Genomic DNA, 17,500 nt, shown 5'->3' with positions numbered 1-17,500 from the left:
ATAAGCAAAAGTACAGAATGATAAAAAATCACAAATATTTTAGGTTAAGAAAAATTTTTATTTATAAGTAGTTTTTCATAAATAGCGATCATAATTTTTTTAAATTGACTTCAGCAAGATTTTGAAGATTTTCGAGTCTCTAGATTTTTCTATTTTTCCATTTTTTCAAGACTAACTGAGAGAAGATACCAAATTTAGTTAACTAGGAATAATGAAGCTTAGCATCAGACAGCACATTTTTACATTGATTTCTTGCAATAATAAAAAGGTGTTTGTTCTCAAGTCAGTTGTTCTTTTAAAAAAAAACACATAAAAATGATTACAATTATATATAGAAGTTGCACAAGAATTTTTTATTCAGATAACAAGATAAAAAAAACTATTTAGCAACATAGATTCCAAGTAGCAATAAAAAAATCTGAAACTTTAAAAAACATACATTTACATAAACTGCATTTATGTAATCACCACCTTCTTCGTAGATGCCATCCAATAACAATACACGTTTTTCATCGCCTATTATAATATTATAATACTTATAAATAAAATAAAAATAAGGTTTTGGAATTAATATTTAGTGATTTAAAATGGAACTGGAAACCAGTTTCACTTTGAATGGTAAGCTTGTATTATAAGTACATAAAGATTTTACCAAAATACCAAAATTTATAAATGTTATAGAGAATTCAATTTCTTTATTACATTAAACATTTGAGAAATATCTAAAAACATAATGGTTTAATAAAAACTAAATAGTTGATGTAACAAAATAAAAAAAAGTCATCTTACTTGCTAATATTTCTTGATTACAGTTTTTTACTTTATTGACATCTTTGAGAGCATTACTAAACACTTCAGGGGCTGTACTTAAAATAAACATCTTCAGCCTCTAAAATAAAATGTTTTATTGTCCCAAAGTTTCTTTACTGAATTTCTTTATTTCAAGTATAGTCATTTAATTGCAAAACATTACACCTTAACACCCTACACCTTAACACCCTAGCAAAATAATATACCCATAGATTATCATTACACTCTAAGAAAACAATATATTTATAAGAAAACAAACACTTACCTCATTAAAATATTTTGATTAAACAAATCTTTGAATTAAAAAATTTAAGTGCAATTTAAATTATGATTAAATCACAAATTTTAAAGTTAAGTGATTTGTAAATGAAAAATAAGTTAATAAAAAAAATAAATCTTTTTTCTTACTTCAAACTGTTCTTCAAAACCATTGGTGGTGCCTGACTTTAAATTTATTACTTTAGATAGTCCTGCAAATAGTTGGGGAAAATCTGAAGCCATTGTTTCAGTAATACCACAAGTAATTGATTCAAAAATAGCACGATATACAAATAAATATTGATCCTAACAGTTAAAAAAACAAAACAGAAAATTATTTAATCTATAATTAACTATTTTATAATAAGTTATTAATTATATAATATAGATTTAAAATATAAATCATATTAACAAGTATGCAAACACATCACAAAAACACACTCTCACATATATATATAAATATATATGTGACACACATATATATATACATATATATATATGTGTGTCACATATATATATATATATATATATATATATATATATATATATATATATATATATATATATATATGTGAGTCATATATATATATATATATATATATATATATATATATATATATATATATATATATATATATATATATATATATATATATACATATATATATATATATATATATAAAATCAATTATATATATATATATATATATATATATATATATATATATATATATATATATATATATATATATAAGTATATGACATTATTTGTAGTTAAAGCAGAACACTTATTTCAAAAACATCTATCAGTAATGCTGCGCTGGAATGTCTGCTATCCATCGCTTGGCATTTTTTGGTATCTCTCCTGATTTAATATGGAAATCTTTTTTTTTATTTTTTTTTAGGTTATTTAGGTGTTCCCAGAAGTCCTTACAGTCTTATCACGGAGCACCGCAGGAGAGCATTTAACTAGAAGTTCATGCCTTCTTCCTTACCAATGTCGCTTATTAGGCTAGAGTCGGCGTCAAACCCCAGATCTCTGGGTTCTGAGCTAGAAATCTAACCACTGTGCTCAATCTTGCTTCAGTGTTTTTACACATGACTTATGCTTGGCCAGTGTTTTGCGGTACCTCTAGTTCTCAATTCATGAAACTTTAAACAATAGAGATATGTGCAGCAATCATATGTAACAAGTGCCCGTGTTCATACCAACCCTTAAAACATCTTGAAGGCACCTGCATCAGATATATATATATATATATATATATATATATATATATATATATATATATATATATATATATATATATATATATATATATATATATATATATATATATATGTGCATATATATATATATACACATACCAGGTCTATAAGCATGAAGTGAGCGTCGAGTTACAAATGTATCGATAGAGAACATTTGTTGGGAACGGGCCTTAATTTTTTTTTAATTTTGTTGCTATGACATCTGTCAAACATATTTAGTAAACATCAAGTCATTGTATAATAGCATCATATTTTTTAATCGTGTTAAAAATGTCGAATTTTGTACCAGAAAATGATGATTTGCGGAAAGCACTAATTTTTTGTTTTCATTTGAAGAAAAGTGCTGCAGAATTGCATCGAATGCTTGTTGAAGCTTATGGTGATCATACTCTATCGGAAGCAACATGCAAAAGATGGTTTCAACAGTTCAGAGATAATGATTTTGATGTGCGAAATAAAGAACGTGGAAAACCACCAAAAAAGTTTGAAGACACAGAATTGCAAGCAATACTGGATGAAGATGACACTTTAAGTCAAAAACAAATTGCAGAATGTTAAATGTTTCACAACCAGCAATTTCTGATCATTTAAAAGCTATGGGAAAGATCCAAAAGTGCGGGAAATGGGTGCCACATGAATTGAATGACAGGCAGATGGAAAAGTGAAAAACCACATGTGAAATGTTGCTGTTACAACACAAAAGGAAGTCAGTATTGTATCGAATTGTGACTGGTGATAAAAAATGGATTTATTTTAAGAATCCCAAATGCAAAAGATCATTGGTAAATCCAGGAGAAGCATCAACACCGACTGCAAAGCCTGATCGGTTCGGAAAAAAGACAATGCTCTGTGTTTGGTGGGACCAGAAGCGAGTGGTGTGCCATAAACTTCTAAAACCTGGCAAAACTGTTGATACGCAACGCTACTGACAACAAATGATCAATTTGAACCATGCATTGATCGAAAAACAACCAGAATGAGCCAGAAGTCACGGAAAGGTAATTTTGTTGCATGATAATGCTCCGAGTTGTACAGCGAAAGCGGTCAAGGAAGCGATAACATCACTTGGCTGGGAAGAGTTACCTCACCCGCCGTATTCACCAGAATTGGCTCCTTCCGACTACCATTTGTTTTCATCGATAGGACACGCATTGAAAAAGCAACACTTCAATTCCTACGAAGAAGTCAAAAAATGGGTCTCCGAATGGTTTGCCTCAACAAACGATCAGTTTTATTGGCGTGGTATCCACAAATTTCCAGAAAGGTAATCAAAATGTGTAGAAAAATGTCAAGGTCAAAATGTGTAAAATGGCAAATACTTTGAATAAAATATTTTTTACTTTTCCATTAGAAAATAGTGCTTTATTTTGAAAAAAAAAACCGCTCATTTCATACTTATAGACCTGATATATATATACATATATATATATATATATATATATATATATATATATATATATATATACAGGGATTGAAATAACGAACTTTTTTCTACGGGACAAATTGTCCGGTAAAGACTCAAGTTTGCCGGGCATATAATTTAATGAACATAAATCCAATAAAAATTAAAGAAGTGCTATCGAACGCCATTCCTTAAAATGCTCAAAGTATTTAGTTTTTACAACTTGACCACGCAATTTAAAAAATGCACTGAAAATAAAAAGAAAGTTTGTAAGATAAATTATCTATCAAAAAGAAAATCTTAAAGAAAAACAAAAAAATCTAAGCTCAAAAAATGAAAATTTGAAAAGGAAAATATATTTATATTACTTTTTTTAAAAATTACTGGTTAATGCAAAATGCTTTGTAAACTATTAAATACATAAATTATTAGGTAAATATATTAAATACATAAATAATATAATTAAATATATAACTAAATATGTAATAAAAATGTATAATAAAAATACAAAATTATTAAATACATCAATTACTATGTAAATATATTAAACGCATAAATTATTAAGTTTACTTATTACTTTGTTAACACTTTTAATAGCGAAAATTTTTAGCGCAAAAACAAACGTTATGTAACAACTCAAATTTAATAGTGAAATAAAAAGTACTGGTTTCTATAAGCATTAAAAAAACTATTATGTTAAAATTTTTATAAAATAAATTTAAAAGAGGTTTTAAAAGTTAAATATTTGTTTGAAATTTATAAAAATCATCTGACAAAAAATAAATACTAAACTATAAATCTAAATTAATAACTAATTGCAATGTTTTAATATAATGATAAAAACTGGGCTATTTAATTCAATGCTTTGGCGTCTTTTAAAAAATGAATTAACTCCAAAAAATGATATATTTTATTAATATAGCATAAAAATAAAAAGTTCAAAAAATAAAGTTTATACAATACTGAATTTATTAATGATTTTGGAACAACTAAAATGATTAGAAAATAAGTGCACATAAAATATATGTCGGACAAAATGACTTATAGACAATGTCTGATATCCAGCGCTTATTTCAAGCCCTATATATATATATATATATATATATATATATATATATATATATATATATATATATATATATATATATATATATATATATATATATATATATATCTATATATCTCTCTCTCTCTCTCTATATATATATATATATATATATGTATATATATATATATATATATATATATATATATATATATATATATATATATATATATATATATATATATATATATATATATATATGGTAAGAAACAAGATTTCTTACTGTATGTATGTATATATATATATATATATATATATATATATATATATATATATATATATATATATATATATATGTATATATATATATATGTATATACATATATATATATATATGTATATATAAATATATATGTATATATATATATATATGTGTATATATATATATATATAAGAAATCCATTTTGGGCTACTTTTTAAGTTTTATGCCTAAAACATGCTCTTAAAAAAAAAAAAAAAAAACTAAATCTGTTTGGATTTAGTTTCTTTTTGTTTATTTTCATTTTTATTTTATTATTATTTATGATTCTGCATTATATTTTAAACCATTTTTATTTTATACTGAAATTTTAAACTGGTTTTGAATATTTATAACTTTATAGCTAAAAGTATTTAATTTAATATATTTTTGTATAATTCACATTTTCATATAATATTTTATTCTAAATTTAATGAGATCAAGATGGTTGTGAAGTTGCAAAAAAGTCAAGATAATTAATATTCTTGTTTTTTCATTTTAGCTGAATTTACAGAGGGAATATTGCGAAAGGTGATTACAAAAAAGGCAATGTTTAAACAAAATCATATTATTAAATATTTATTAATATGACAAAAAAAAAAAAAAAAAAAAAAAAAAAAAAAGTAGAAAAAGAAACAGGCAGATAATAGAAAATAGAAAAAACAGAAAAAAAAAATAGAAAAAAAAAAGACCTGAGTTTGTATCATAAAGATTCTTCTACTTCTCATAAAGTTAACATAATTAAAAATATCCACTTTGTTTTGACGCTTTAAAAGTTCCAGCATTTCATCAATGCAAATAAATGTTCCTGTTCTACCTACACCAGCACTGCAAAAAAAAAAAAAAATGAAAATTCACAATCATTATCATTCATGTACTACAGTTCCTAATATTTATAACAGAACTAATAATTTTAATTAACTTAGTTAACATAAGTTTTATTAATTATAAAAATAATTTTAATTATAAAAATAATTTTTATAAGGTTTTTATTTAATTATTATTATTTATAAATTATTATTATATATAAACTATTATAATAATTAAATGTCTTTTATAATCTGATGTAATCTTTGCAACAGTTCAAACTTTTTTTGTTTTTTTGATTTTATAGCAGCCGTTTATGTTGAATTTATTATTATTGGTTTTTTATTATTTATTTTTTATATAAATAATGAGTGAACAAATAAATGAAGCAGTAAATGAAGCAGAAGGTTTGTATTTATCTTTATATTTTTGTGTTTTTGCACTTATGCTATTTTCTTTTTTAGTGGCCAATTTTTTAAAAAGTAAGCATTTTTGTTGGATTTTTTTTATAAAACTTGCATAATTCTAAATAATTAATTAAATTCATAATTAATTTAATTCATAATAAATAAATCCATTTTATGTAACTATACTCTACACTTTTTACATTTTGCAACTTTTAATCGTTTGGCTGCTGGTACTTGTTCTTTATTATTGTTTTGCTGAGGTTGCTCAGCATTGTTATGCTCAGGCATTTGAGTACTTGGCATAAAGAGTCTACGCTTTGCGTTAAGTTTAGCAACTTTCACGGCTTCCCTTGTTGCTTTTTCTTCATCTTTTTGTTTGAGGAACTTAATCACATTTTCTTCGGTAATACATTTTTTGCCAAGTTTCGGCATGTTGCAATGCTTTGGTTTGTTAATATGTGATTCCTTAACATTTGACTTAACATTGATTTCTGGCTTGAAAAAACTGCTTCAATTCTCTCAATAATCTCAATACTGTTTTTGCAATGCTCAACACATGCTTAATACTTATCAAAACTTGAAGCTGGTGTAGTTGAGAAAGATGGTAATCAGTGTGTAGTTGGAGTAGGTGCTGCTGTGGCTGTTGAAGATGATGAAGCTGTGTCTGAGCAAGACGGTGTAGGTGCTGTTGAAGCAGATTTGTGTGATTGCTAATGCCTTATGATTTATGTTATTTTTATTAAGTGGAAATAGCCAGTGTACTGGAAACCAGTGATTGCAAGCAAGCGTGTAAAACATTTACCACTCTCATACACCAGTTTGGAATGGTGGAAAATTTTGTTTATTTAAATTCTTACATTTTGAGTCTTTGTAATACTTTGTAAGAACTTTTTTCCAAGATTGTTTGATATGACAACAGACACCTCTATCCAACGATTGTAGAATATGTGAAGAATGCTCTGGTAGACAAATCAAGATTATATTGTGTCTTTTGCACAATATAATCTTTCTAATGCTAAAATATGAATAACAACAATTTTTTCAGTTTCGGGTATAAATACTTTTTTCAGTCATTCAATAAACGTATTGTGCTCCATCTAACCTGATTTTAAAATTGAATATTTGGTGCCAGCTGGACCACTTCTTGTCCAGTCAGAACGAAAGTTTCTTTTGGCTTTGTATATCACAAATGGTGGTGCAAAATGCTCATCAGCGTTGCAGCAATTGTTTACAGTATAATGAATTTTTTCATTATTGCCAATAAGTTTAAATACACGTCTTGTCCTTCTTTCAACACACTATGGTTGCTTTGCCTTGATCACCCAAAAAACCTGTTCATCACAATTCTAAATATGCGACCCAAAAGTTATACCAGTCTGTTGATATTGCTTGACAAGGCATTCAAAATAACGATCAATTATTTCTGGCGTACAAGAAGCGGCTCTTTTAGATGCTAAGTTATCCGCTTTTCTTGTTGAAATTTCTTTTGACCATCTTTTCATAAAGGCATAGAACTAGTCTTTACCAGGCTTGCCATTTTTGAATAAGTACAATTGATCTTCGCGTTTAAGGTAGCCACATACAAATTCTAGGATTTCATTTCGGGTTAAACCATAACCCCAGTCACCAAGTAATTGGAACACATCCACCATCAATCTTTCTGTTTCATTTGAGAGTACTGTTACTGTACCTGAGCCATAGAAGCCATTGTTGTTACTTTTGCGATCTTTAAGTGTTGACACTGGAATGGCATTTTTGAATGCAGCTTTTCTCAGTGATGTTTTATTTTCTATCATATCAGTTAATGCGGCTTGTATATTGTCTTCCTTGTATGCTTTTGTGTTTTTAGTTGGCATGTTAAAGTGAGTGAGTTAAATTGAGTGAGTGATGCTTATGTTGAGAAATAATATAATAATTGGTTTTTAATGAGTAAGAGTTTATTATATTAACATATAACATTATATTTCATTCATAATTAAACCGGAATTAACTTTAAGTTAATTAGATAAAGATAGGCGCTTAGTCACTTGCGAAAAACTATACTAAGTAATTAATTGAGTGTGCAGTTTTATCAGAAAAAAGTTTTTTTTTTTTACTTTTTTGATTTTTTATTTAACTTTTTGTTCTAGCTGCATAAAAATTATACTATCAGAATTAAAATCAAATTTCCAACAAGATAGTGCCAAAATTATTTTTATATCAGTTCTATATCAGTTCAAGCGCTATTTTGTTTGCAGCGATACAAAATATATAAAAAAATTTTGACTCCTCGTTAAAGTTGTATAAAAATTATAAAAAAATGGAGTCGAATCGGCATCTAATTTTATCAATTCGAATAGAGGAGATAGTTCTGTATTTGAATCTATTTTTATTTTTTTCAAAGCCATATTCATTTAGTTTTTATTTGATAACTTCAATTAGTGTGCGAAATGATATGGTGTGCGGTTTGACCCGGTTTTACCCTATGGCTTTTACTTTTGTAACTTTTTTTCTTTAAATAAATTTAGAGTTGTATTTCGCTTTTTTCACTTTTTTTTTTGTATTTAAATTCTTTATTATTTGAAGCTATAATTTTGATTCACAATGTAACTTGGCTGTAATATTGCCTCCTTTATATACCATATCAGTTAACTAACTTTAATTAAAACCATTTTTGGTTTAAATTTTCTTAATAATTAGCTACAACTATGTCTTATTCTTTTTTGCATTAAAATAAAATAATCTACTATAAATACTATTGATTGTTGTAGTATGCTATTCAACAACACAAACAACTACTGCTGGATCAACAACAGCAACTGCAGTATTACAACATTACCAAAAACAGGTAAATTGATTTACAATTTTTATATGGTATGTATTTTTTTTTTTATGTTTACAGTAACAGTTTTATTATTTTTTTTAATTTTAGATTTATCATAATATCTATTTATGGGATACAGAAGAACAAAATTGACAATTATTATGTTTTGTTAATTTGTTAAAAGAAATTTTTTGCTTATTTTTATACATGCTTTGTTAAAATATATTTATTAATTGTAAACAAATTAGTTATAAAAATATATATTTTTTATTTTATTGCATATTTGATTACTTTATTTAACAATTGTAAATAATTTTTCTAGTAAATATATATAACTGATTTCGTTATTTTAATAATAGCTCCTCCTGATTTAAAATTACCATTACTGGTAGGCAGAGAACAGACCTTCTATGATCTGTATGTCCAAACAGCTAGTAATTATATTAATTATATAATTAATTTATTAAATTTTATTTGATTAACTATATTAATTATAATTAGTTAATTTATTACATTAAATAACTAACTGCTAACTAAATTTAGCAAAAATTTGTTGAAAAAATTAAATCTATTGAATAATTTAATTAATCTATTAAATTTGCAATCATTTTTTTTTCGCATTATCACTTTGGCTAAGCATATCAATTACATAAAACCGTAGACCTATGAGACCTGCATAAGATTTTTCTTGAAACTGTTTTTATTTTAAATCATTATTTCAGAAACAAACATAATAAAAAAATTATTAAAAACAATACAAAATAAATACACCATACCTACAATGAACCACCACTGGATTTTGTGTGTACTCATATGGAAATATTTTTCTGATGCGATGACGAAAAAGGACAATGTTAGAGACAAACTCTGGTGCTCCATGATCTGGCCAATGAAGAAACTGAAAATGGTGAACTAACTTTATTCCTTCTAAACCAACCTAAAATTGTAATAATAATTAAAAAAAAATTAATAAAATACGTAAACACTCTTAGAAAACAATTTAGAAATAAAATGAACAGTTAAATAAACAAACAAAAAAAACAACCATTAGAAAATGATTTATAAATGAAATAAACAGATAAAAAACCATTAGAAAATGATTTAGAAACGATAACATTTATAATAAATATATAAAATAAATATAAAACATATAAATATATATATAAAAAGATAAAACATATAAATATATAAAATAAATGTAAAACATTTAATGACTGTTGTAAAGCAAAAAGATTTAAAAAAACAATTTCTTTTTTATTGAAGTATTAAAAGACTAAACTCCTATTGTTCTTAATATTCTTTTTTGACCAAATATTATTAACAAAAAAGAGGAACATTTAGTAAAAATGGTTCTATTGATTCCAAAATTCAATTGTTCCAATAAATTGATAATCCTTAATTGTTCAAACAAAATTTTGTTTATGAAAGCTCTTTAATGTTTTATAAGGTTTATAATTATAATTTTTTTTACAAAAACTGTGAAAAACACACGAATGATGTCAAAACCCTTTTTTTCGCATTTTTTTTGCATGAATAATTATTGTTGAGCTTCATATCAAAAAACAAAATATTAACAATATCTTGAGGTTATTAACTAGTTTTAATTGTAGTATCAACATATATAATACTCAATATAATTGCGTATACAATTATGTCTATAGAATAATTGTACACACATTTATATTGATAAAACATTTTGTTGATAAACAACAAATGACAAAGTATACGATTACAACAAATATGAAAAGTTGTATAAAACACAAAATTTACAAAAACTAAACCTTTTTGATAGAAAATTTTCGAATAACATAATCTGAGAAGTTATCTGTTGCAGAAATGGTTACTTCTACATCACCAAAAATTTTTGCATCTGAAGTTGGCCAATACAGCTCACATTTTTTCTGAAAAAAAGGTGTTTGAGAAAATTAACTTAATCTATAACTTAATACTTGTATGAAAAATGAAAAGAATAAAAAAATAAATGATTAAAGATAAAATTTAAATGTCAAAATTTTGAAAAAAATTATAAACAAAATTAAAATTTTAAAAAAAATTTGTGATGAAATGAAACTTTGTAACTCTTGTTACCTTTCCTTTTTCTACAAGATTTGTTAGCATTACAATTACAGGAACATCTTGTTCCCAAATCATTTTCCAAAAATCATTTGATGATGAAATGTTTGGACCTTTAGAAATGTTAAATAGTAAACTAATATTTCGAAAATATTAATTTCTCTCTCTCTCTCTCTCTCTCTCTCTCTCTCTCTCTCTCTCTCTCTCTCTCTCTCTCTCTCTCTCTCTCTCTCTCTCTCTCTCTCTCTCTCTCTCTCTCTCTCTATATATATATATATATATATATATATATAATTTCATAAAGCAAATATATTGATATAAACTTATATACAATAAAATATAACACATAAGAATTTAATTACAAATAACAATTTTTCAAAAATTTTGTGATTGTTGCCATATTGTAATTGCTTATTAATTATTTTATGATTCTAACATCGATATTAATGATATTAACAACAATTTTATCATTTTTACAACAGTTAGAACTTTGATATTGTAGCTAAAACTACTGTTTCATTTTCACTTTTAGTTTTTTTGAAAAAATGTCAAAACACTAAAATAGAAAGAGAGGGAATGTAAACAGTCGCCAGATTCTTTCAGTTGTATCTGTGTAGTGAAAAGGTGTCATATAAGATAGTCTAAAGGACTAAGTTAAGTAAAGCTTACATTATTATTATTATTTTTTTAAAAACTTCACTTCCAACAAGGCTGCAAGCAAACTGCTAGAGTTGGAAGTTACTGGAAGAAAAAAGATGAAGTTTATAAAGCAAGATAACAATTAACAGGCAGTTTAAAAGATTTCAAATTATATAAATTAGGAAAACAAGATGAAGGGAGTGAATTCCAAAGAACTGATGTTTAAGGAAAAAACTAGACAAATAAGAATTTTTAGGGCACTTCTGAACAGTCATAATAAAAGGATGAGACTAAATTGAATGACAAGTAACACAGAATAAATTTTAGTAGTTGGCACAAGAGACGCTAGCTCTTTAGAGCAGTGCCCATTATAGTATTTATAGAAAAGAGAAAGACAACAACATTACAACAATGTGACAATGGTTGAAGGTTGGCTACAAGAACAGGTCCAACTATGTTTACAATGCATTTTTTCACCTTATCTAAGAGAAGAAAGGACATCATTCAAAGATCCGCTTCAAATATGGCAACACTATTCCATACAAGATCAGATTTGAGATTTATAGAGATAAAGAATAGAATCTGGAGTAAGAGCACGATAAAGAGGTACAACCTTAGCAGATGCTAGTTTTGCAATCAATTTAATATATGATTTCAAACAAAGATCGGAAGTAAGAGCTAATCCTAGAAGACAAAGGATAGATGACTCACTAAATACATTACCTTTCATAAATATAGATAAATAAACATAAGATCTACATTGTTGTGATAACAATTAGCCAAAAAAAATTCAGTTTTATTTGAGTTAAATTTCACCAGCCACTGAGAGCCCCATGCTGTAGCAGAAGTGAGATCCTTTTCAAGCTCAAATGCCCCTCCAAGCAATCAGAGAGTTTTGGCTTCTTATCAGGACAAGAATAAATGGTAGTATCATCAGTGAACAATGCCACCTTAGATGTGAGAATTTCCGGGAGATTGTTAATGAAAATTAAAAAGAGTATAGGGCCAAGGATTGAACCTTGAGGAACCCCTGATTTACAGGATATGAAGAAGAGTGCTGTCCATCAAAGACAACTCATTAATCTTAAAGATGTTACCTGATAAACTGTAAGAAGAAAGCTTATGGAGAAGACCAGCGTGCTAAACTTAATCAATGGCTTTAATAATGTCAAGAGCAATAGCCTTAGCCTCTCCACATCTATCTAATGCACGATAAGAACAAAATATATATTAATAATCAGAATGTAAGTTATTAAATTTAAGATGAGAGATTAAGTGTTTGTTAATTAAAGACTCAAAAACCTTGCTTATGATAGTAAGAAGACTAATGGAATGGTAGTTGGATGAGTCAGTGGTCTCAAGAATTTTTAAAAAGAGGGATAACAGATGCCGCTTCCCAGCATCAACATGTCAGCTATATCAGGTAGAGCTTGACTAGTGGAATCAAGACTGATATTGAAGTTCTTAGTAAACAATTCAGCTTTGTTTTTAGGTAAGGCGACAAAATCTGAACCATACAAGAGAGGTGGAACAACAGATTTACCCTTATTAAACTATTAAAGATTCTGCAGAAGTCACAAGAGCCTAACTTTTGAAATGGTATACAAAATTTTGTGACCTGAGATAAACAGATGCCGATTTTCTGGAGAATTGTTTAGCTGATAGATATGAAAGTAATGGTTAGGATTAAAAAGTGCAGCCGCACAATGAGAGGAAAACTATGGAGAAGAGTGAGGCTTGACTTGGAATTGTTGAGAGGGAATAAAAGATTCCATGCCAGTCTGATTCCAAGAAGTTATGTTAGAAGCACATTTGTCAGCAGGATGAAAGATTTCTAACCAAGGGCCATCACAAAGAAAAAAACGGAAAGAGTTAGTCAGCTTTAGGGTAGTTGTAAAAAGTACAATAATAGGGGAATTCTGATGATGAAGAAGAATGAGATAGTAGTTTTAGAGAGATCAAAATGTGATCAGAAGCACCTAAGGGTGAATGTGGAGAAACTGAGCACTGACTAGAATCAGAAAGAAGATATAAGTTGAGTAGAGAAGGTAAATGATTCGGATTGTCTGGATTGTTGACTATTTGTGTTAGAGATTGAGAAAAGCAAAAGTTAAGTTGGGCCTTTACCTCTGCAGAGTCACTGAAACTAGACCCAACATAAAAGAATTGTCTGTGGATTGAAACATAGTTTCTAGACAAATGGGTGAATTCTTACAAATGTAAATGCCCAGGCCAAGCATGTGACTATTGGAGTCTTAACGAATTAAAAGAAGATAACCATTAACACTAAAATCACAAGACGAGACAGCTGAACTCAAATTAGTCTCATAAAGAGCAAGTAAAGCCTGGTGTAAGTAAGAGCCAGCAAGTTTGGTGAACTTTACAAGAGATTAGACTCAACAGAAGAAAAATTATTTCGAAGACCACGAATATTAGTGAATGATAGATTTAGAGAACTTGGTGATGATGATAGTTTTTTGCATTATAGTTTTTGGCACTTAAGTCATTTTTAAATTCTAAATTTGAAAAGTTAGTCAATAAATTGATTCACAGTTAATTGTCAACAACTCAGCCACAATGAATTGTCATATGTTTATAAAGTTGAACACGTGAACTTTTTTAGAGATGGCTTAGATGATATCAGCAAGTAAAAGGTTTCACCAAGACATTCCAATGATGGATAGAAGATATCGGAGTTGATGGTATGTAGCGGTGATGAGAGACTATGTATGTTCTTTAGAAAGTAAGAATGAAATAGTTCATAGACTTAATAATCCTAGTAATAATTCTTGATAATTTTGTAAAGCTACAAAAGATTAATGATCTAAACAGTCATTAAAGACAATCAGGAATCTTAAATAAGCAATACTACTGTTAAATGGTGTAAACTATGTAAACACGTAAAATATACAAATATCTTTGCGTATTTAGCATTGCATGAAACGCCATCAATGACACTGAAAAAACCACCTGCGGTCATTGATGTCAATAATTGCAAGATTATACAACATAAAGTGTTTAAAATATATCAGGGCACTGCTCACCTTAGGTTCTAAAGGAATTGCATATATATAATTCTAAAGGAAGTGCATATATATAGTTCTAAAGTAAGTGTACATATATAATTCTAAAGAAAGTGCACATATATAATACTAAAGGAAGTGCATATATATAAAAATAATAATTCATATATACCTTATATATATCCAAAAAATGTTTTAAATTTTAAAAATAAATTTGATTTGTTCAAATAGAAGCTGCTTACCTTGTGTTGCTATATACACATTATGCTTTGTATACCCCTAATCCAAAAAGAACAAGTGCAGATTTAAAATTTTAGGTAATTGGAAAATAAAAAAAGTACATTCTTATTATTCATAAATTATATTAAACAAAATTATTTTGAAAATTAAACATAATTAGAAATCTGTTATATATCTATTTAAAAAAGAGTTAACTAAAAAAAAGTTTTTACATATATGTATAATACATTAAAAATTAGTATGTATGACCTTTAATGAATTAGATAATTAGTCAAGTTAAATGAAGACAATCTAAAAAATATGAAAGAATGAAAAGATTCTAAAGTACAACATTGTTATTTTTATTAAACAACTGCATCACACAAAATTTATAAGTAAAATGAGCAAATAAATAAATACAACTATAAAAAATAAACAACTCACATGAATGAAGGAGGCATTAATATAATTTTGTTTAACATCTGAACTATTTCCAAGACGCACTCTTGAATGGTCATCTAAAAATATATATATATAAAAAAAAGTCAAAATATTAACAATCTTCCTACTTATATGTATATAATATATATATATATATATATGTATATATATATATTATATACATATATATATATATATATATATATATATATATATATACACATATCGTCGGGGATAGTACAAAACCGCGTAACTAGCATTGGATAATACCACGTATCTACATTTTTTTTACTGGAAAAGTTTAAAATTAAAATTTTTTTTTATTTCAACAGATTTTGGTTTCATTTTAGTATAAAGAGTATTATTCATGTTTTTTGCAATGTCAACAATAGATATTTGTTGTTAAAATTATTAATATCCAAAAATAGTAGCCAATGCTAGTTATGCGGATTTGCACTATCCCCGACGATATACATTAGATATACACCATTATATTAATAAAAGTGAAAAAAATGTTTCAGTGAAAGAAGTTACATATTGTATTCATGCTGTACTGAGTGTACAATATAGATAACTTTGAAAAAAGTTTAGCAACTCAATGACTTCCTTATTATCAGATAATAAAATTGCATCAAAAGCTAGCAACCTTTTATTAAAAGATTACACTGATAAACAAATAAAATTTTATTGTGCAAATCTTGTTAACTAGGTTTTTTAAAACAAATTAAATATGCTGATTTCAAATATGCAAACCATTTTTCACCATCACGTCAAGTTGTAAAGATATTTGGGTTCAAATCTTTAGTATTTAAGGTAAAGTCCCTAATATTGTCGAAAAAAAAGTTATTCAAAAGTATGTCAACCTGGGTCTCAAAAGAAGCGTATTTTCATAGAAATTTTAGAAAAGATAAATATTTTTACTTAAAATTTATTGACAAAAAAAATTATGTGAAAAAATGCTAAAGACTTTTAAAAAAATTTTAACAAAATGCTTCTCAGCAATAATACAAAAAGTACTTATTTTTATTACAAACAAATACCATTTTTTAAATCTCTATAAAAATACGCTTCTTTTGAGACCCAGGTTGACATACTTTTGAATAACTTTTTTTTCAACAATATTAGGGACTTTACCTTAAGTACTAAAGATTTGAACCCAAATATCTTTACAACTTGACGTGATGGTGAAAAATGGTTTGCATATTTGAAATCAGCATATTTAATTTGTTTTAAAAAACCACCTAGTTAACAAGATTTGCACAATAAAATTTTATTTGTTTATCATTGTTAATAATACTATAAATTATTATTTATATATATACATAATTATTATATATATATATATATATATAAATAATATACATATATATATATATATATATATATATATATATATATATATATATATATATATATATATATATATATATATATATATATATATATATATATATATATATATATATATATATATATATATATATATATATATATATATATTATTTATATAAATTAGTTCTAGTTAATCAAAGAAATTTCCTGAAAAAATGGTTCTATATAAAGAAGTTTGAGTTATCCGAGGTTATCAACTTAAGAAGAGAATTTTAATTAGACAATTTCAAGGGACCAAATAAAACAGTTCAAGATAACAAGTTTGAGTTAACCGCTATTTGAAGATAAGATTAGAAAAATTGAATTTCAAAATTTTAATTAAATATTTACTTAAATATTGGTATTTAAATTTTTAAATATCAATATTTCCAAGCAAAAGAAATTATTCGTACAGAAATTGAATTAATAAATAAAAAATAAATAAAAGAAAAGTAGTGGTCGTCATTCATAATCAGAAATTCATGATTAAATCTACAAAGTGCAATTAAGAAGAGAAATATTATAAGTATAAAGATAAAATATTTGATTTGAATATTTTGACTTTAGCAGATCCAAAGTGGTGAAGACATCTGAGTGATCCAAAGTGGTGAAGACATCTGAGTGATCCAAAGTGG

At 26.1% G+C, this 17,500-nt stretch overlaps 1 protein-coding gene across 2 annotated transcripts in view; it reads right to left on the bottom strand.

The window, feature by feature from the left end:
* LOC101237339 (receptor-type tyrosine-protein phosphatase delta) overlaps positions 1–17,500 on the bottom strand; it is a 544,974-nt gene that overhangs the window by 23,762 nt on the left and 503,712 nt on the right. For both annotated transcript variants that reach the window (XM_065801637.1, XM_065801638.1), the window contains exons 32-40: positions 15,498–15,571; positions 15,077–15,113; positions 11,188–11,285; positions 10,881–11,000; positions 9,876–10,036; positions 5,775–5,910; positions 1,219–1,374; positions 790–889; positions 440–516 (exon numbers count right to left, since the gene is read on the bottom strand). In XM_065801637.1, the coding sequence (XP_065657709.1) occupies positions 440–516; positions 790–889; positions 1,219–1,374; positions 5,775–5,910; positions 9,876–10,036; positions 10,881–11,000; positions 11,188–11,285; positions 15,077–15,113; positions 15,498–15,571 (959 nt within the window). The remainder of the gene's footprint in view (positions 1–439; positions 517–789; positions 890–1,218; positions 1,375–5,774; positions 5,911–9,875; positions 10,037–10,880; positions 11,001–11,187; positions 11,286–15,076; positions 15,114–15,497; positions 15,572–17,500) is intronic.

This window comes from Hydra vulgaris, chromosome 07 (genome assembly GCF_038396675.1).
Source record: "Hydra vulgaris chromosome 07, alternate assembly HydraT2T_AEP".
NCBI classification, from domain to species: domain Eukaryota; kingdom Metazoa; phylum Cnidaria; class Hydrozoa; order Anthoathecata; family Hydridae; genus Hydra; species Hydra vulgaris.
This window is presented reverse-complemented; position numbering and strand designations above follow the sequence as displayed.